Source organism: Euphorbia lathyris, chromosome 4 (genome assembly GCF_963576675.1).
Source record: "Euphorbia lathyris chromosome 4, ddEupLath1.1, whole genome shotgun sequence".
Lineage (NCBI taxonomy): Eukaryota > Viridiplantae > Streptophyta > Magnoliopsida > Malpighiales > Euphorbiaceae > Euphorbia > Euphorbia lathyris.
Genome location: NC_088913.1, coordinates 16,882,091 through 16,904,630, shown reverse-complemented (window position 1 = coordinate 16,904,630; position 22,540 = coordinate 16,882,091). Strand labels below are relative to the sequence as shown.

Sequence of the window (22,540 nt, the reverse complement as noted above, 5' to 3'; positions counted from 1 at the left end):
TACTTTTTTTTTTTTTTTTTTTGTATTTATGTGACGCTTCACACTAAAATAATTAACTAACTAATAATACAGTAATCATAATAGAATGTTTTTAAATATTTATTTGATTCTAATTTTATTTTAATTAAAGCCGACCACCTGAGACTCACAATGCTGTTATAAAAGTATATGGTGCTAATTTGTTAAAAAAAAATATATATATAGAGGTGTCTCGTGCTAAATTATTTATTTGATTTATCCTTTTATGGAAATTGATGGCATATACTATAATGCATATTTCATTATGATATGTTATAATACCTATAATTGGAAGAATATTTCAGCCCTTTATAATGTTAGAATCAAATATTATTCTTAGCATTCATAATGTAATTAATTTCATTTTTAATTGTATGTTAGTCCTCTGCTATATATATATAGGCTTTTTTTCTTGTTTTGGTTACTCATATTACTATGTCTTGTATGCACGAGAGAAAAAATTATTTACTAATAATACTCTTATATCTGATTCATTTTATTAATTAGGGATAAAAAAAATACTTCAACAACAATTTTATATTTAATATTTAAAATGATACAATTTTATCCTGGAAAAAAGTAATTTTACCTTTAAGTACTCTAATTACTTAGATCTCAATTTCAACTTTTAATATGCATACAAATACATAAATTTAGTGATAACTTAAGGTACCTTCTATGGTTACTTTGTTTTTGACAAAGTACTATTACTTGGTGTGTTTTTACCGATAACTTAATATTAATTACTTAAGTTATTTTATAATGTTTTATATTTTGATAATTGAAGTTTAATTTTACACTATTAAAGTAGGTACAAATTGCTATCGGGCCCGACTTTAGGGCCTCCAGAAATTAAGGGCCTCAAATAAAATTGGACATGCCTTTTTTGTCTTCATTTGGGTGTCTTGATTCTTCAAAGGCCAAACATTTTGTCTTCTCTATTGTTGCAGTAGAAACTGGTAAGGCCACATAGAGCCCAAAATGATAGAACTATAAGGGAAAATTACGCAGAAATTCATTTTTTTAAAACTATTTACAACTATATCAAGTCATAATTTTTTATTATGTTAAACTAGTAAAATCAGTACTTTTAATATATTTTAAGGATTACAATTTATGAATTAGAAGTTTAGAATATATTTTTCAGGATTTCTGATTTATGAATTAGAGTCTAGAATTTTTAAATGATAGTGTAAAATCATAATATATAGAAAATTATGACATATTAAGAATTAAGTTTGGTAACATTACTTTGTTGTAATTTTGTACTTAATTATGATATTCATGTATTTGACCCAAACTATAATATTGGTTCCCAATATACACATAAATTCAGATTTGAAAAATTATTTACAAATATGTCAAGTACTAATTTAAATAATATCAAATTAATAAGTCATTGTTTTTTATATATTTTAAGAACTATGTTTTATGAATTAAGAGTCTAAGATATATTTTTTAAGATTTAGGATTTATGAATTGAGGTCTAAATTTTATAAATTAGGACATAAAATTATATTTTATTTGTGATATATAGAAAATAATAATATATAGAATTAATTTTTGTAATATAATTTAATGGTAATTTTATAATGACATGATTTTTATGTAAAAACCCTTATTGATGTTGGTTTTTGTAAAAACTTTATTAAAAAAGAATATACGAGAAACTGTTTGGTAAATAATTAAAAACAAAATACAAAGTACAAAATGTATACACAATTTTTTTTATTTTTAAGCAATTTTAAAAAAATGGGCAAAAGGATATATTCAAAAGCATATAAATTAGGGTCAAATACATGAATATCATAATTCAAGTACAAAATTACAATGATTATTATTCAAGATGAATTTCTATGTAATTTTCCCTATAAATTATTATTTTTAATAAAAAAAATTAATTTATTAATTTTAAATGCTTATTATTAAGTTATTATGATTTGGCAATGCTTCTTAAATTGTGATGTCTTTCCTAAGGATCATTGAAGAGTGAAGCTCTAAATTGATTAACTTATGGGTGGCCAAAGGTTTCGTAAAAGCAACAATATTTTTTTTATAAAAAGAGCATGTGTCATTGTTGTATTAGATTTATAGTGAGTACAAGGTCCATAAAGAGAATATAAATGACTAACAAGAGCTATAAAATAACTACAAATAGCAATGAGAACCATGAAAGGTATAAATACAACAAAAATAAAAATTATATTCTTTTCGTAAGTCGAATCCTATTGAAAAACTGTTGTAATTCATTCTTCATCATTTAGACTCTTCCGAACATTCGGATCTGAATTTTTTTTTTTTTTTTTTTGCAACCACGCAGATTTACAGATCTATGGTCAAGATGAACCTTTTCGCTCTTGCTAAAACCGAAAAAAGAATAAAAGAAAGAAGTACATCTAACAGTTGTAGATCTGGTAGGAAAAAAGTTCGATAAGGTAATATAGACTTCAAACCAAAAAAAAAACGTACATCTAAAGTTAAAAACTAAAACTAAAACATAAATGAAAGGAGGAAGGAAGATAAGCTTTCTTCTTTCTCCTTTAAGTAGACCTAATTAGAAAGTTAGAACGAAAAAAATAAGAAAAAGGAAGAGAAATAAGTAGTAGAGTGATAGACCACGATGACGGCAACAGAGTAGAATCGGAGCCGAAAAGAACTAGGCGGAGAAGAAAAAGTAGAGAATGGGTTTTTTCACACTAAAGCAACAATAAGTGTTAAAGAGGAAACCGATGAATCTCATCAAGGTTAAAACCTTACTTTCAAGAGGAAAATATGTTTGATTAATAAAAGTTAGTCATCCTTACAAAATGTTGAGCTGCATATTAAGAACGTACTCAAATTTCCTGTGAAGTTTTCCAAAAGCAACCAACTAAGACATTTCTCTACAAAATAATTGGTTTTGTGTCGGACGAAATTGCATTTCACACGAGATTAGCATATTTTTAGCCAATTTCAGGTCATAGGAAAGCGAATGAAATTGACTAGGGTTGGAGCATGATTATTTTTTTCAGCTTACGGTTATCATGGATTCATTTGGAATTGGGATGAATTGTATTTCAAATGCACTATGAAACAACATATTGGAGATTGAGTCACAATTCTAGTTGAGCTCCTAGACGATTGCATCCTTAGTTGAAAGTTTTCCCATAAGGCTTGCTTGGATATGTCAACAAATAATAGGAATGTACTTGAATTTCTTGCAAAGTCTCCCATGAGAAACAAACTAGGACATTTCACCATAAAAATAATTGGGTTTTTTCGAGATGAAATTTCATTTCAAATGAGATTGAAATATTTTCAGACAATTTCAGGTCATGCAAAAGCGCATGACATTGACTAAAGTTGGAGCATAATTATTTTTTTCAGCCTAGGATTATCATGGATTCACCTAGAATGGGGATGAATTACATTTCAAATGCATTATGAAACAACATCTTGGAGAATGAATCACAATTGTAGTCAAGCTCCTACACGATTGCATCCTTAGTTTAAAGTTTTTCACAAGGCTTGTTTAAATATGTCCACTCGAATTTCTAGCAAAGTCTCATAAGAGAAACCAACTAGGACGCACTTTTGGATGACCTAAAATTCCTTGAAAATATGTCAATATCGTCGAAATGCAATTCCATCCAACACAATCCCAATTATTTTGTGGAGAAATTTCCTAGTTGGTTCCTCGTGGGTAACTTTTGCAAGTAATTCAAGTACATGCTTGTTATTCATGGTCATATCTTAGCAAGCCTTCTAGAAAAACTTTCAACTAAGGATGCAATTGTTTGAGGGCTTAACTACAATTATGACTAAATCTCCAAGATGTTGTTTTACAGTGCATGTGAAATGCAATTCATCTTCATTCCAAGTGAATCCATGACAATCTTAAGCCGAAAAGAATTGAAACATTAACCAACATATTTCATGTGCTGATGTACTACATGTAGGTCAGTTGGAATTAAACAGACCTATTTCATATTTTAATCTACTTAACTGGTATCAAATGGGATTAAACAAGTATATTTTAATGTGTTAATCTATTGAACCAGGTTAATTGAAACTAATTAATATTCTTTGTTTCTTTATTTCCAGCGGAAACAACATGTGATTTTCCTTGCCTCTTCCGAATTCCATGGTAGAATATGGTGTAAGCATCAATAACTGCATCTATGCTTTTGAACAATTGATAAATACTATACGTAAGTCCAACAATATAGCTTGTACATTCTTCCAATGAAGAATTTATTCAAGGTTTTTTCCCAACGAAGACAATATAAAACTTGTTTTGTTTGATTTTGTTCATCTTATCCATGTTCTGTACCATCCTCTGTAAACTTTAAAACTTATAAATACAACTTTTAGTATATCCAATCTCCTTTTTTTTTATTTAGAATGAATAAATATTTACAGAATCAAAAAGCAAGTATTGCATTCTTAAAAAATAATTATTATGCAAAAAAAAACACATAAATAGATTAAAATTTAAATTCAAGTTTTCATCTTAAACCTAAATTTATTATAAAAGTATTTTAATCTGTCGAAAATGATAAAACCACATGCACTTAATGAATTCTTTTTTTTAATGAAAGAATAGTATTGTATCTCAAATTAAATCCATCGCCAATAGGCATACAATCGAATCAGGGATAATGTTGGTTATTGTAGTACCAGAAGATGATAAACCTAATCTAGCCACAGCGTCTGCGACCTTATTGACCTGTCTATGTACGAAATGGAAGCTACACAATGGGATCGAGCTCGCAATTGCATAACAATCCGCCAAAACGAGTCCAAGTCCCGAGAAGTCATCTTCTTGATCCTGACATAACGCATTGATAACGATTTGAGAATCTCCCTCTATACATACCTCCACGTCTCCTCTCTCCTTAATCCAGCTTAGAGCTTCACGGCATGAAATAGCCTCCGCCAAAGTAGGAGAGCTCTGCACTTCAATCTGTCTGTATCGGATAGCGACAACCTCTCAATGAATTCTTATTTATTATAAAGACACACTTTTTGTGTCAATTAATTTTGACTCAACTTGTAGAGAGACTCCTCCATCTCTCTACACTTTCTTCTTCCCCCTTCTCTTATTTTCCAGCTTTCCACCACCGTCACCGCCTCGCTTCCTTCTTTTTGTTCAGGTTCCCTTAGAGAAGAAAGAATGAAACTTGTCTTCCTTCTTCCTCCTCCCATTTATGTTTTAGTCTTTGTTTTTTTAGCTTCAGTTTATATTTTCTTCCTAGTTTGAAGTCTATATACTTTCTCGAATCTCTTTTCCGTCAGATCTACACCTGTTAGCTATACTTTTATCGTTTATTCTTTTTTCGGTCTTAGCAAGAGCGGAAAAGGTTCATCTTGTCCGCAAATCTATAGATCTGCGTGGTTGCAAAAAAAGAAAAGACTCAAATCCGAATATCTGGAAAAGGCTAGACGATGAAGAATAGATTACAACTGTTTTCCAATGGGATTCGACTTCGAGAAGTATATGATTTCTATTTTGTACCTTTTATGGTTTTTTATTTCTCTTTGTAGTCTTTTTACTGCTCTTTGTTGTTTTTTTTTTCTCTTTGTAGTCTATTTTCTTTTATTTGTGGTTCTTATACTGGCTATAGCATGTATGGGTGGGAAGTTTTATCGTGCTGTATTTGTACTTTGTGATCATATGAAATAAAATATGACATTTTTATAATAATAATAATAATAATAATAAAATGACTCAACTTGCGTCATTCGTTTCAAAATATCACACATGTATTTATATTGAATTAATAATATAATGTTACTAACCCTATCCAAAAAATAATTCTACCTAAAATATTTTAAGATTTATAATTTTATTTAAATAATTAACTCATATAATATTTTATTAATTAATTATACAATATCATTTTATTTTAATTTTTGTTCTATTTCATTAATATGGTTCAAAACTTTTTAGAACAAAGGGTTGATGATATTAATCCAGACAACATTCTATTTATTAGAAGGATATTCGCTTGCATAGGTTATAAATAAAAATATCTATTAATTTCAATTGAATTTATTATGTAAAGTGATAATAAAGTGATATATTAAGTAAAATATATAATATGATATTAAATTATAAATTTTTTAAGGGTAAATTATATCTATGACCACTGAACTTTATCTATTTTAATAGTGTGGTTATTGAACTTCAATTCTTGGCGGTATGACCACTGAACTTTACATTTTTTAATACTGGTGGACACTCAACGCCTCAAAACGATCGTTGATAACCTCAAAATAAAAAATGCAAAGAGTTAATGATATTTTAAGAAACTTTAATTCTTGAAAATTTTCGTTTTAAAGCCATTTAAATATTGTTTGGTTAGTAGAAAGAGTGAATTTTTAGAGAGAGAGCTCCAAAAATTGTAATTTTGAAAAATTAAAAATATGGTTCACAGTAAATGTCGTTGTAAACAACTTTAATTCTAGAATATTTTTATTTTGAGATCGTTAAAAGTTATTTTGATGAGTTAGTTAAAATTGAGTAGCTAGTGTAAAGTTCTGTAGCCGTACTGTTAACAATTGAAATTCAGTGAACATAATATTAAGATTGGTAAAGTTGAGGGGCTATGGGTGTAATGTACCCATTTTTTTTTTTAAGAAACGTGGTATTAAACTATTATTTTTCTTTTATGAAAGTAGTATTAAATTGTTAATTACACCCATAAATATCTTGATACCCTACGTATACTAAAATTTCTCAGCATGTGATATTAAATTTATTTTCAAACAAGTGGCTGATACAATCCTAATTATGATGTGGACCCATATATTTTATCTCTGCACAACTTAATAAATTCACGGCGGAGAAAGGTGTAGAGGAGAAGCAATAACCATATTCTGGAGAGAGAGATGGCCACGACATAAAATAGTAATATTATACAATATATGTTTCTTTTATTTATTTATTTTGAAACAATATATGTTCCTTTTATTGTTTTAATTTTGGGAAAATTACAACATGTGAAATGGGTACATATTTAACCAATTTACAACGGATTACGCGAAGTCTGCGAAGAGAAATGTTCATGATTTTTACCTTCGCAGACTTCGCGTAATCTGTTTTCGCGAAGTAAATTCGTCACATTTCTCATTGCAGACTTCGCGTAATCCGCTTTCGCGAAGTAAAAGCATCCTCTTTCTTGCACATTTCTGATCGCAGACTTCGCGAAATCCTCTTTTTGCGAAGACACATCGTCTTTTTTCTTTCTAACATGATTAAATTTTTCTGAAAGTAGTTGAATACATAACATCCCTTTCAAGAAGGCGGTGTACTGGGATGCAGAGGAGAAATTTTTCTTGGATTCTTTTCAGATACAAGGAGAAATTTCTGTCAAGATTCACCACATTGATTTGAAATGATTTCAATGTTGTTATTGTTGCAATCTTGTTGTAAATTTTGATAATGTTATGATTTTAATGTTGTTATTGTTGCAATCTTATTGTATTGATACTGTTATGATTTTAATGTTAGAATTATTGTTGCACCCTAGTTTTTATGCATTTTTGTTATATACCACTTCGCAGATTTCGCAATATGCGAAGTCTGCGAGAATTAAAATCATATACTAAACCAACATTATCTTCGCAGACTTCGCATATTGCGAAATCTACGAAGTCAGACGGAAGGGAGAAAGAAGAAAGGCTAAAAAAAATTAAGTGTTATATATATATTAAGGGTATTTTGAAAAAGTCACAGAAAAATAGTCTAGATATGTAGTAGGTTGGGTAAATGGGTTAAATATGTAAATTGGTCTCCCATTTGATCCAATTTTATAATTTTCCTTTTAATTTTTTGTATATTATATCAAAATTGGTTTATAGTTTTGGAGAAGTATCGATTTAGACTCTGTTGGTCCCGTATAACGTGACAAGGTTAGTTCCAAGGGGGGATAGGAACTATTTAAAATTTTGTCCGTTAAGGCTGACTTCTTTTCTTTGTGAAAAGGTTTACACATCGGCGCTAAGTAATTTTAAGACACAAGCTTAGTCAACTGGTGACTAAGTCTGTTTCTTTCCTTGAGTCAGGAGATAGCACTTAAGTCTATTCCTGAACTCAGCTTCTTAGTGCACTCAACTCAGCGTGAGTTCGTTACTTAGTCAGTTTTATAGCAATCAATATATAAAGGAGTTTAAAGGTTAGAAATATGTTACTCAGCAGACATATCCTGGTTCGGCCTCTCAGCCTACGTCCAGTCCCCGGAACTCGTTCCGAGCTTTTTGAATCCTCTACTGAGCTCTTTAAAGGTAGAGCACGAAACCTTTTACAATAGAAGCTGAGTATCTATTCCTCTACTAACTCCTATAACTACCGCTGAGTACTATAACCGAGTACTCAGTTTCTCCTTTCTATTCTTCTAGAAATGATAAGTGTTTGTCCTAAACAATAATTGCTAAGACACCTTAGATGAATAAAATCACTCTAGACTTTTACACAATGATTAGAATTGGTGTAAGATTTGCTTTGCTTTTCTCACAGAACTTCAAGTATGAATTTGGTCAGCGTTTCGACTTGATTGAAGATCTGCATCGAATGAAGCATTGGAAAGGCCTATTTATAGTAACACTTCAAGCACCGGTGATTTCGAATATCGAAATAACCGTTGGAGGCTAACGGCTTCCTGTCGCTTTCACTCAGGACGTGCTCAGTGTCGTTGGCCAATGAAATTCTTGTATCTTCTGTCTACGGCAGTGCTCAGCAGCTTTTCGTCAGATGAACAGAATGTTTCGACATTAATAGTAAAGTCTTCCAGACAGCTTACTGTGTCTTCTGAGCTTTATCCAAAGTAGAAATACTTTGTCTCTAAGTTGATTCTGTTCTGTCGCTGACTTGTACTTCTTGTCGTTTAACTCAGCAGCTTCATCTTGAAGCAATTGATAGAAGGCTTCTCGATCCTTCTTCATGTTGAGCTAGCGCTTTGCTTAGAACGACTGTGTTTTGTCTTCCTGGGCCGTGAGGTCTTGATCTGTTGACTTGGGCTTGACTTCCTCTTATGGGCCTTTAGGCTTTTTATCTTAATGTCTTATAAATCAATTAACTCAACATTGAACAAACACATTAGTGTAAATAAATCATAGCATTTAAATTTAATGTGTTAGAATATTTTTATCATTCACATAAATAATTTTGTCAAATCAAAATCATGTGGAAAGGTGTTTCAACAGACTCCACATATAAAATAGCACAAATATAGTGGTGACTTCTCCGGTTTGGAGGCTTGTGTCGAAACTTCAAGTTCCAGAGAGATTGTGTTTCTTTGTCTGGCTTGTTCTGCATAATGGTGTGCTCTCTAATGAGAATCGCGCCCGACGTCAGCTTTGTCTGGATAGTTTCTGCTCAGAGTGCAGAGAGTCAGAGGTTATCTTGCATATAATTCGTGATTGTCGGGCCGCAGGAGAGGTATGGGTCTTGTGGATACCTTTGGAGGAGAGGGATGAGTTTTTCAGCAGACCGCTCGCTGCATGGATGCAGAAGAATTGCTGGCAGCGTGGCTTAGTCAGGTACGGGTGGGAGGTTACTTTTGTTACAATTATTTGGTGGCGTTGACGGTGTTTGCGTGTTTTTTGAGCAAGATCGTGTGGGTTATCTGAATAAGGTTGAGTTTCTTCGAAGGAAAATTATTGGGTTCAGGGAAGCTTTCGGCTTTGAAGAGCGCATAAAATCTGGGGATTGGCATGAGTTTTTCATCCCCTGGCGGCCGCTAGAGGCTGGATAGTTTAAATTAAACAGCGACGGTGCTAGCAAGGGGAATCCTGGATTGGCATCGGCTGGAAGAGTGTTACGGGATGCTCATGCCTGCTGGGTTACGAGGTTTGCAGTGAATTTGGGGTGTGTGTTCGGCAATCCTTGCTGAGCTGTGGGGCCTCTACTTCGGGCTTCGGGTTGCTTAGGGTAAAGGGTGCAACTTAATAGCAGGTGCCCTTCACGTAACTATTATTGATCTTCCCATTAAGAGACTAGCGTGGTCTCCTGCTCAAATCTAGGGAATACAGACGGAATCTAGTATAAATACAATGTATGTAGCACTCAAAACATATTCACTCATTCATTATATTAACTCACCTAAGTTCACGTATTTTTCAGTATTATTCTCTTCACCAACTTAGGCATCGTAGCATAGTTGCAGTTCTCGATCCTTCTCTAACCACTTTTTTGTCTAATCTTGGGCAATGAGTAGATCCAGCAAGCTCAGTTTATTATTTACCACATCAGTTTGTTAAAAAAAATTAGTAGTATTACCTTCGGAGATTAATTGGAGATTAACCCTGAATCAATTAGGGATTACAAGGATTAATCATATTTATATTTTTTTGTGTTTTCTTATTGTTAATAAATTGATTATTAAATGCAATTAAAACATATATCATATTGTTTAAAAATAATAATATAAAATGATTTCATATAGAAAAAAAAAATATATATATATATTGTAATATATATTTTTAAAAATGTGCCAACAATAATATTTCAGCGAAACAATTTAAAAAGTAAAAAAATAATGTCCATAACTAATGTACTTCACCAAAAACTATGAAACAATGTCTTTAAAATAAAATAATCATATCATGAAAACAAATCGAGTGTTAAAAAACCAATTGAATTAAAAATTTAAGTTAGTGGTGAATACAAGATTGGTCCGTTGAGGGGCCAATTTTACATGTGCGTACGTGAAAAAATTTGTTAAATCGAACTCACTCAATTTTGTTTTACGTGTGTATATATATATATATATATATATATATATATATATATATATATGTGTGTGTGTATGTGTGTGTGTGTGTTATCTCTAAGTGGTCAAGAACTAATTTTTATGTACCACTGTAAAACTTCTCAAAATTAAGTTAGATTTGAACTAGAAAAGTAAGATTCAGTGGTTTTAAACAAACTTAGAGAAATTTATCGCATATCATGTATTAATCAAGTTGGATTTTGTAATTAAATACAAATTCAATGAGTTAATTAACCACCCAAACCTTAATTTGTCGGAAATAGAAGACTGAAATCATTCATAATAGAGGTAGTTCCAACAGCCGGAGAGGCTGAAACCACCCATAGTAGTTAATAGTTAAAATCCAAAAATAAATTTTTAATATTATCTCATATATAGAAAACACAATTAAATAAAAAAAATACTTAGAAAATAATAAACACAATTCACCAACAATAATGCAGTAATATTCAAAAGTGAATTATAATAAAGCAAAAACAAATAAAAAAACGTTTTTTTATTACAATCATCGTTTAGGCACACCGTCTAAACGGTAAAAAAACACACATACGACCAAAAAGCGTTCACAATCTCAATCCGAAGAAAATCAAAACAGATTCTCAGTTAGTTTTGATAAACACTACTAAATAAAAACACTAGAAACTTAACATATACAATTAGAGGTGTCAAAATGGCTAAAAAGATTGACCCAACCTATTTAATAAATGGGTTGACCCAACCCAACCCATTTAATAAATGGGTTGTAATAACCTATTTGTATATAGGTCAAAATGACCCAACCCATTTATTAAATGGGTTACATGGGTTGACCCATTTAACCCATTTAACTAAATCTAATTAAAAATTTGTTCATTTGAATTTTAATTAACATACACGTAAAAAACTATTAGTCCAAATAATGTAATGTTCTATAAAATCAAACAACAATGTAGTAATCATCCAAATCATCAAGAATTTTTGAAATTCCAGAATTTTTAAAATTTCAGAATTTTTAAAATTTCAGAATTTTCAAAATTCCAGAATTTACGGAATTTCTGAATTTTTGAAATTTCAGAATTTTTGATATTCCAGATTCTGAAATTTCAGATTTTGAAATTCCAGAATTTTCAAAATTTTTGAATTTTTGAAATTCTAGAATTCTTCAGATTCTGGAATTCTAGAATTTTTCAAAATTCTAAAATTTCTGAAATTTCAGAATATCTGGAATTTCTGAATTTTTGAAATTCCAGAATTTCCAGATTTTAGAATTTTGGAAATTCTAGAATTTTAGAATTTCTGAAATTCCAGAATTTTCATATTCTGGAATTTCAGAATTTTCGAAATTCTAGAATTTCCAGATTCTGGAATTCTATTATTTTTCAAAATTCCAAAATTTCTGAAATTTCAGAATATTTGGAATTTCTGAATTTTTGAAATTCCAGATTCTGAAATTTCAGAATTTTGGAAATTCTAGAATTTTAGAATTTCTGAAATTCCAGAATTTTTAAAAAAATATATTTATTAATTATTAAATAAATGAATGTTTTGACGAAATTATTTATTGGGTTGTCGTCACAGCCTCACATCCTCACATTTTATAAATAAATAAATATATTATTTCAAAGGAAACTATATATAATGAATTGAAAAATCTACTAATATTAAAGAATAAGTATGAAAAGAATAATATGAAGAGAATATTTTTCATTTAGTGGATGAATAATTCAAATTTCATTCAATAATTCAAATTTACTAATATTAAAGAATAAGTATTTGTGGTTGTTTTAAGATGAATAAGAAACTAATGGGTTATTGGGTTGACCCTTCCAAAAACCTATTCAACCCTTTTTATTATATAGGTTAAATGGCTCAACCTCTTTATGACCCAATCCATAAAAAGGTCAACCCTAACCTATTTAAATGATGGGTTAAATGGGTCAATAAATGGGTTATGACTCATTTTGACAGCTCTATATACAATTACAATTCATGGAAGTAAACTAATGGTGATTAAATTGTGTAATTAATGATCATCACCTAACAAAATTAAGTCATATTATAGTACAGTATATCAACTAACAAAATTAAGTCAATAACCGAAAGTCAGCTCATTATTTTTTTATTGTATAAAAAAGGGCTGTTCGTGCAATTGTTACCAAAATTTAGAAAAATAAAAAAAAGATGATTTTTTCGGTGAAGTTCATATTAATAGCTATGGCTTTGGTTTGCTTTGTTCAAGGAAAGGTTCATCGCCATGATTTTGTAGTAAGGAACTAGTTCCGCTTTTCTGTTTGTTTCTGTTCTCGTTTCCGTCTCCGTTTTCGTGTATAGATGTTAATTAATTATTAATCTGAGATTTTCTGGTGTTTTAGAACTTGATTTAATTAAAAAAATTAAAAAAAAATGATTGTTTCAGGTGAAAGAAAAGAATTTTACAAGGTTATGCAGCACAAAGGCAGCTATGGTAGTGAATGAAAGCATTCCAGGGCCAGTACTATATGTGAATAAGGGTGATATTTTATATGTTAATGTTTACAATCAAGGAAATTACAAAGTTACCCTTCACTGGTTAGCATTTTCACACCCTTTCTATATTCACCCAATGTTGATAAATTCTGCTAAATCACTGTAATGGGCTTTTTAAGAGAATTATTTCCAATCCGGTAAATGGTTTGAAAATAATTCCTTCTAAATTAAAAGCAGTCTCGTTACGGCGGTAGATCCACTAATGGTTTGTACCATTACGATAGGTCCACTGATATAATAAGACTGTTTTTAATTAAGAGAATTATTTCCAAACCATTACCAGATTAAAAATAATTATCTTAAACAACCCACTTTTAAGTGTTTAATCCAAAGTCTGGGATTAATTATTTAATTGAGTTCTTTTAAAACGTATAATTAGTTTCGTTTCACAAAAAAAAAAAAAAGTATAATTAGTTTACTTTATATACAACGGTGACACTAGTACATGTTTTGAAGTAGTTAGGAGTGGTAATTCGTGTGGATGTGTCTTGTTCGTGTCGTGTAAACTATTGAGTTAGTTTCAATAAGTAAACCTTAAGAAAATCGATTTTTTTCGTATCATAATTAAATCAATTCAATTAGGTTTGTGTCATTTTCGTGAATCGCATATAATTTTATTATCTTCGTTAAGGATAATGTGTAAAATTATAAGAGTATATAGTAATAAATTTAAATATTCATGTAAGTTTAATATTAGTAGGTCAAACCTGACTAATCCAAAACCTATTGAAAAAAAATCCCTTAAAATATAAAATTCAAGTTGAAATTTGACTTTTTAAAATATGTTAACAAGCTCTAATTTTTTATATTTTTATTGATCCATATGTACCTGCTCCATTATTGGATCCATCTATCAATGCATAGGGAGGCTCATTCCTTGCTAAATTTAGTCATTTATAAAGCCATGGGTAGATTTAGGGGGTTACGGAGTGTCCATTGAACCCCCCGGACTCGAACGAGAAATAAAAATTAATAATTAATAATTAAAACTAGATCTATTCACGGGTCCGGGTACCCGTCCGACCCATGTCCTTTAGACCGGGTTTGGACAATAAAAATTGTTCATAGGTCCAGCCCAATCTATGCCTACTAAAGCCTGCCTATTTTTTGGACGGGCTTGAGATTAATAAAAATAACACGGGTCGGTCCAGTCCGGCCTGTTAATAAATTTATATATTAAATATTTATTTTTAAGTATAATATTAGTTTTTTATAATTAATAATTATATATATATATATATATATATATATATTTAGGTGGGCTTATATGGGTTGGGATTTGATTTTTAAGCCCCGCCCGAGCCCGCCTAAATTAATAGTGGGCTGGACTGGCTTGGACCGAGCGTTTTTACCTAAAAACTCGATAGGCCCGAACCCGGCCCGGCCCAGCCCATGGACAGGTCTATTAAAACTACTGATGGAAAGTTTTGTGTAATATAAAACTTTTGTAGGTAATTCCAATCTATTTAAACTCTATAATGGATTTGGTTCTCCTTAGAAATCTGTGACGAAATAGCAGTTGACTTTAGTCGCAAAAAAAATCTGCAATTTTAACATATTTCCGTCCATTGATCCTCGATTATTTGATTTTGGCTCCACCATTTATCATATATAACAACATAGAATATAAAGATCCCATATTATGAAACCATAACTCGTTTTAACACTCTTAATTATTTGTACGGTTGGAACAGGCATGGAGTGAAGAACCCGAGAAATCCATGGTATGATGGTCCAGAATATATCACACAATGTGCAATTAAACCCGGTACTAATTTCACCTACGAGGTTATATTTTCCGACGAAGAAGGTACCGTTTGGTGGCATGCTCATAATGAGTGGACCAGAAATACAATACATGGAGCCATTGTCATTTATCCTGAAGAAGGAACCTCTTATCCTTTTCCTGAACCTGATGGTGAAGAAATCCTTGTATTAGGTACTTATCAATAACTTTAATATTTTACTTATCGGTTTAACTTTTTGGATTTTATAATTTCGTTATGTGGTACATATTATACATCAAGAAGTCTAGGATTCGAGTTCTCGTAGTTCTCGTTTATTTGATAAAACTGAAAATTAAGTTGAAAAAATAAGTACTGAAATTTAAGCTTCTATATTATGGACGCTTCTATCCTAGAGTTTTTTCATTAGTTTAAGCTTTGAGATTAAATAGTTTCGTTACAAAGTACAGGCGTCTGTAATGCTATTGGAAGCAAGCAATATAAATTTCGTCGTTAAAAATGGTGCGATTGCGATATTACTTCTATTGAACAAATATTAACTTAGAAGATTAACTTGATTTTGTAAATTTTCCTTTAATGTTACTGACGAATCAAAAAATGTTATTTTAATTTTTGTTAATTGTGTATTATTCGAGTTTCTTACTCTTAATTGTGTATATTGTTGCAGCATCATGGTTTACATTTGACGTGAATTTAGTGGTTGAAGAAGCTCTTGAATATGATCAAATCTTACCAGATTCAGATGCTCACACTATCAATAGTCAACCGGGAGACTTCCAATCTTGCGGGAAAGGTATTTTCTTTCTTCTTTTATTTGGTAAAGATCGTTCGGAAATTCCTTAAACGTTGTTTGAAAAGTTAATTTTACCTTCTAATATACAAAATAAGTCAATTAATTGTGGCTAATTATGCCATTCACTTTGAAAAGTTAAAATATCTGATGGTGAATGGTGTAATTCCGTCGAAATCAAAATCAGGGACAGAACTTTTATAGACAAATATCCATCGTAGATCTCTTTGTAGAGATGATTTCCAACAGAAATTTATATTCCGTTAGAAAATTCTCCTACATAATGTTTGCTAGATATATTGTCTGAGATTCCCTAATAGTTTTTCTCTTCTAGGGTTTTGAAAAATATTTAGAGCTTTGGATTTATAAAAATAGGACGAGTCAGTCAAGTTTGCCCTATTAATATTCATTGTTAAATTTATATATTTATTTTTAATTATAAATATTTATTTTTATTATTAAAAAATATATTTTTTTAGGTGGGTTTATTATGGTTGGCTTCAAATTTTGATTTTTTAACTCAGTCTACTTGTATATGCTAAATTAACAACGGTTTGTACTGGTTTGGGCTTCGTATTTTTAGATAATATTCAATTGGGCTGGCACAACCTGACCTATTAAAGTATAATTTGTCACAAAACCACAATCCTCAAAGTCTCAAAATGTGAAACCCAAGACAATTTTTAAAACTTCCCCCTAAAATGTATCGGCTTAAAATAATCTCGTTTTGCAAAAATTTTACTATAGGCTCTCTATGTTTTGACAAGGAAAAATATTTTTAAAATTTTGGATGTTGATTATAATGCAGGATCAGCATACACTTGGCAAGTAGAATATGGAAAGACATATCTCCTTCGACTATTAAATGCGGCTATGGTTTCGCAATTATTTTTCGCAATTGCACAACACAATCTCACAATAGTAGGAGTAGATGGAGCATATGTGAAACCCTTCGTCTCAAGCTACATAGTTATAGCTCCGGGAAACACCATGGATGTTCTTTTAACCGCAAACCAAACAGTCGGACATTATTACATTGCAACCCGACCATACACACTTGAAGATCCAATACAACCGGGCTTACATTTTGACGAGACAACAGCTACGGCCATTCTTGAGTATAAAGGCAATTATACTCCCCCGGTTTCTCCTTCTTTTCCTTCCGATACTTTGCCTACTTATGCAAATGCTAAAGCTGCTTTCCATTTCTATAATCGGTTAAGGAGCCTTGATAAACAGAATATACCTGCAAATATTACGACTCGAATGTTCATTACAGTAGCTACCAATGAATTGACGTTTAACATTACCGACACACTTGCTGCGAGCTTGAACAATATAAGTTGGCAGAATCCCAAAATCGACGTGCTTCAGGCCTATTACAAGTATGTTATTCTGTCCTTTTGTTTCTTTAAATTAAGAAATATAAAAAGGAATTGGTGTTAGCCAGTGGCGGAATTAGAAACAATACTTGGGATGCCAATGGCCGAAAATATATCTAAAATTACAGATATTTTTGAGACATCAGCGACGAATATTTGCGTTGCAAATTCTGTAACTGATATCAAATCCCTTACCGATTCTAAATAGAGTGAAATTACAAATTGAAAAGTATATATTTAGCGACGAATGTCTTTGTCGGGATTGTAAATTTTGAGAGTGGTTCCTGTGCAGAATTCGGTTGAACGTCGAAATTAGGGGATTCGATTGTGAAAATCAGAAAATACAAAACTTAATTTAAAAAATAAAATAAGAGAAAAAAAGGGGGATACATATGGAGTTTGACCTCCAATAACTACAGCGAGAGAAATAAAAAAATAATATACGATAGAAATTTGGTCGATAAATGTATAATTTTCGTCAGTAATTTCACTCTATTCAAAATTTGTAACAGATTTGGTATCTGTGGACTGAAATCCGATGCATAATCCGTCAGTGATGCGTTATCCAAAAAATTCCGTAATTTTAACATATTTTCGTCCACCCTCAAGCATTTCTTCTTGCTCCGCACTATTGACAATTGAAGCCACAAGTATTTGATGCCTTTATTTTCCAATTCTGTTTTGATTTCTCATCTTTCTTTTGTTATACAGCAACATCAGCGGTTACTATACCGAAAACTTCCCAGATATGCCGCCTGCATTCTTTGATTTTGTAGCAGAAGAATTACCATTCGATAACTGGAACTCGAAAATGGCAACAGAAGTGAAGATGTTAGAATATGGAGAAGAAGTGGAGATAGTTTTTCAAACAGTTAATATACTAAATTCATCACAAGATCATCCTATGCATTTACACGGCCATAGCTTTTATGTTGTCGGTAGAGGAGCTGGAGATTTCGACTTCAAAGCAGACCCGACTACTTATAATTTGGTTGATCCACCATTTGTGAATACTGCCGTTCTTCCACAGTCTGGATGGCTTGCTGTTAGGTTTTTTGCTTTAAATCCAGGTACATTCATTCATCAATTAATCAAATTTTGTTACGTATACGTCAAATTAAAAGTTAAAAGTTTGACCTCGTTCGAATCCTAAAAATAGGAATATAACTATGATTGTGATTAAAATACTTGGTGTGATAGTTTTATCTCCTTAGAAGGATCTATCCCAAGGGCGGCACTACACAGAAAAAATTTAGAATACTCCACGGATATGGTACTCTTTGAAAAAAAAATATACATGTAAAAGGGTTGTTGCTAGAGCTATTTAGCCATGTTCATATGGACCTCAATGAAATTTGGCCATTCACCCTTTAGATCTAGGCTTATTAAATCTAAGCCTTAGAATGGTTTGAATCTCCACCATAGGATTCTAATAAGTCTAGATCCAACGGTGAATGACTAAATACTGCATGGTCATTAAGGTCCGTATTATCAAAACTGCTAATACAAAACATATAGCTTCTTGTATAACTAAAAGCGTATGTACTCCAAGAGTATTCTAACAATGGGTCACATAGGGTGGCCCCCTGACTCCAGGAGAAACGGAAAAAGATATTTACCGACGAAAAATTCCATCAGTAAATAAAATAACCGTGGTAATTTCATGATTTATAGAATTTATGACAAATTCGGCAGTACTGGATGACTTCTACCATCACTGACTCTTAACCCCAAAAAATCAGTGTTTTCTTACTAAATTTATGTCCACCGACTCGGTTTTTTGGTTCTAGTTTCGCTACTGATCTACCTGGCTCGAATCTGATTTTTATTTGGAAAAAGATATTTACCGACGGAAAATTCCATCAGTAAATAAAATAACCGTGGTAATTTCATGATTTATAGAATTTATGACAAATTCGGCAGTACTGGATGACTTCTACCATCACTGACTCTTAACCCCAAAAAATCAGTGCTTTCTTACTAAATTTATGTCCACCGACTCGGTTTTTTGGTTCTAGTTTCGCTACTGATCTACCTGGCTCGAATCTGATTTTTATTTGGACTATCAACCTAACATACCTACTGAACATTCCAGATGGGCGAGATAAGAGTTTGATTTATGAAAATATAAAGGATCTTAGGCCTATTTGTTTACTAGAAAATATTGTGCATGAATTTTTTTTCCTAATTTTCCATTGTTTGTTTGATTAGGAAAATATGTCAATGGAAATTTACAGATTAGTCCATAATAAAATTTATGAAGAAATTGAGGAAAATGTTTTACTCTTTTGAAAAGAGTAAAACATTTTACTAAGCTTTTGGAACCTTTTTGAAAACAGTAGCCACTCACTACTTCTCGTTTTTCGGTGTTATGGTCAAACATCGTAATATTTTTCAACAAACAAACAAGACCTATAGAGATAATCTAGATGCAGGATTTTCTCCATATATATATATATAATTATTAAGGAGATAAATTAATTAATTATGAAGTTTTATTTATTTTGCAGGAGTATGGCTATGGCATTGTCACTTCGACAACCATTTAAGTTATGGAATGGTAACAGTTTTGATAGTGAAAAATGGTGGCACTACTGAGACGTCTATTCGCAAACCACCAGCTTATATGCCTCCATGTGACTACGATGATGATGATGCACCCTTAATTAAACTTTTGAAATCTTAAGTATGGATCCAATAAGTTTTGGTTCAAATCTAGTCTAATATAATTCATGATTAGTCAATAAATTTAGATTGGGTTGATTATGACCAAATCTAGTCTAATATAATAAGATTAGTCAATAAATTTAGATTGGGTTGATTATGAAGTGGATTGGTTTAAATTTAAACATGAATTCGATGGATGTTGGATACTAGAGCAAAGTTGATGAAAAGTGTTATCCTAATCCCAAAAGTTAAAATGTTTCAATTGTGTTTATCTCTAACGCCCAAGCTTCAAACTCGATATACAAGTTTCTCACCTTTAACATAAAAGTCTCTTATGAAAATAAACCTAAAAATGAACATTAACGGTTTTAAAATGGAAAAAGTTAAGAATTAAAGTTGTTTAAAACCACTAAAAAATGGGTCCGGATTGTAACAATTTGAATTGTTCAGTGATTGTTATTGATGTGTAAAAAAATGATATATATACATAACACAGTTCACGTTTCAGTGAAACACTAATTCTAGAGTCTAGGCTAGAAATATGGAACTAACTGTTGTGTAAATACAGTAAATTCTATAAACAGTAAATACTAATAAATATCTCTAATACACCCCCGTAGTTGAAAGGTTCGGAGGCCGAACATTGAGACTATTTCTGAAATCTTCAAACAGTGGTGAGGGCAGCCCTTTTGTAAAAATGTCGGCTATTTGATATCGGGACGGGACATGGAGCACACGGGCTTCGCCTTTGGCGACCCGTTCCCGGACAAAGTGAATATCCATCTCGACATGCTTTGTGCGATGGTGTTGAACTGGATTTCCGGTGAGATAGATGGCGCTAACATTATCACAGTAAACAACGGTAGATTTCTGTCTCGGATATCCGAGCTCAAGTAGAAGGTTGCGAATCCAGCATGTTTCAGACACTACATTTGCTACTCCACGATATTCTGCTTCGGCACTCGAGCGAGACAGTGTGGGTTGTCGTTTTGCTGACCAAGATATAAGGTTATCTCCAAGAAAAACACAGTACCCGGAGGTTGATCGACGGGTATCGGGACATCCAGCCCAGTCAGCATCGGTGTAGGAGATCAATTGACATGGAGATGAGCAATTAAGGTGAGACCAAGATCAAGAGTGCCTTATACATACCGAAGGATGCGTTTAAGAGCTGCCATATGGGATGTCTTCGAGTCGTGCATGAACAGGCAAATTTGCTGAACCGCGTATGAGATGTCCGGCCTGGTGAGAGTAAGGTATTGAAGGGCACCTGCTAACTATTTGTATTCTGTGGGATTGTGATGAGTTGAGCCAGATGAGATGCTGAGTTTTTGTTTTGTGTCAACCGGAGTAGCAGCAGGATTGCAGGAACCAAGACCAGCTTTGTCAATAATTTCCGAGGCATATTTCCTTTGAGATAGAAATATGCAACCCGGTGAGTGTGTAACTGATATGCCCAAGAAGTAGTGAAGAGGTCCCAAATCTTTCATTGCAAATTCAGAATACAACTAAGAGAGAATCGACGACTGGAGTTTATCAGAGGAGGTGACAAGTACAATATCATCAACATAGAGTAGGATGTAGGCGGTCTCCGTGCCTTGCTGATGAATAAACAGAGAGTGATCAGATATGTTGTTGGTGAACCCCACTTTGGTAACAAATGCAGCAAACCTCTGGTACCAGGCCCTAGGTGCTTGCTTCAAGCCATACAGAGATTTCTGAAGCAGACAGACATGATCAAGATGTTTGGGATCACGGAAACCCAAAGGTTGATGCATATATACTGTTTCATTGAGATTGCCATGGAGGAATGCATTTTTTACATCCAATTGACGGATATTCCATTGTTTGGATAGAGCAATGCTAAGAACAGCACGGATGGTTGCTGGTTTGACCACAGGACTGAACGTTTCACCACAATCGACACCAGCTAACTGTCTTGACCCATTGCCAACCAGTCTTGCTTTATACCTCTCGAAGGATCCGTCTGATTTCGTCTTGTGCCTGAAAATCCATCAACTACGAATAACATTAGCATTATTTGGACGGGATATGAGTACCCACGTCTTATTTTCAATAAGAGCCTCAAATTCATCAGTCATGGCTTGTGTCCAATTTGGATCACTTAATGCAAGAATGGGTGTTTTGGGAATGGGGGATATGTTGGGAGGTGCAGAAACAGAAAAATTTAGCATTCGACGGGGCTTGTGAATGTCATGTTTGGCGCGGGTGGTCATAGAATGGTTGTTTGGATTGGGTAGGGAATTAGTTATATCTGGTGAATTAGTATCAGTAGTAATGGAAGGCATGGTAGGGGATAGGATTGTAGTGTGCGATGGGGAACACGATGTTGGAGACAAGATAGGGGCAGACGACTCGAAGGAGGAGGAGGGTGACGACGGTGCAAACACGATAGGGACAGACGACGTAAAGGGAGAAGGGGACAGCGGCGTTGCCGATGCAACAGGAGCGGACGACGCGGAGGACTGTGGTGTCGATAACGACACGGACGAGACTCGAGGTGACGACGATACGGAACGAACATGAGGGGACGCGACTACGGGGGACACGGATCGACGGTGACGCACAAGGAGACGATGACGGAGGTGATTTGGGAAACTGAGGTGATATGGCAGAAGCAGGGAGTAGGGAACCTGTGTCTTCCGTAGGAATTGCAAG

At 32.6% G+C, this 22,540-nt stretch overlaps 1 protein-coding gene across 1 annotated transcript; it reads left to right on the top strand.

Moving 5' to 3' along the window:
• Positions 1 to 12,922: 12,922 nt before the first annotated feature.
• LOC136226786 (putative laccase-9) lies at positions 12,923 to 20,112 on the top strand. Its single transcript, XM_066015439.1, has 7 exons — positions 12,923 to 13,016; positions 13,168 to 13,319; positions 14,972 to 15,216; positions 15,690 to 15,815; positions 16,621 to 17,197; positions 17,906 to 18,264; positions 19,705 to 20,112. Exons 1-7 carry the CDS (start codon positions 12,933 to 12,935, stop codon positions 19,878 to 19,880), a joined length of 1,719 nt encoding a protein of 572 aa, XP_065871511.1. The 5' UTR covers positions 12,923 to 12,932; the 3' UTR covers positions 19,881 to 20,112.
• Positions 20,113 to 22,540: the final 2,428 nt, after the last annotated feature.

What these genes read in the sequence shown, in the direction of transcription:
- LOC136226786 (XM_066015439.1), top strand. Translation starts at nt 12,933, where the DNA reads ATGATTTTTTCGGTGAAGTTCATATTAATAGCTATGGCTTTGGTTTGC. An exon ending in TTCATCGCCATGATTTTGTA is followed by an intron (nt 13,017 to 13,167) that starts GTAAGGAACTAG and finishes TGATTGTTTCAG; the next exon opens with GTGAAAGAAAAGAATTTTAC. An exon ending in GTGCTTCAGGCCTATTACAA is followed by an intron (nt 17,198 to 17,905) that starts GTATGTTATTCT and finishes TTTGTTATACAG; the next exon opens with CAACATCAGCGGTTACTATA.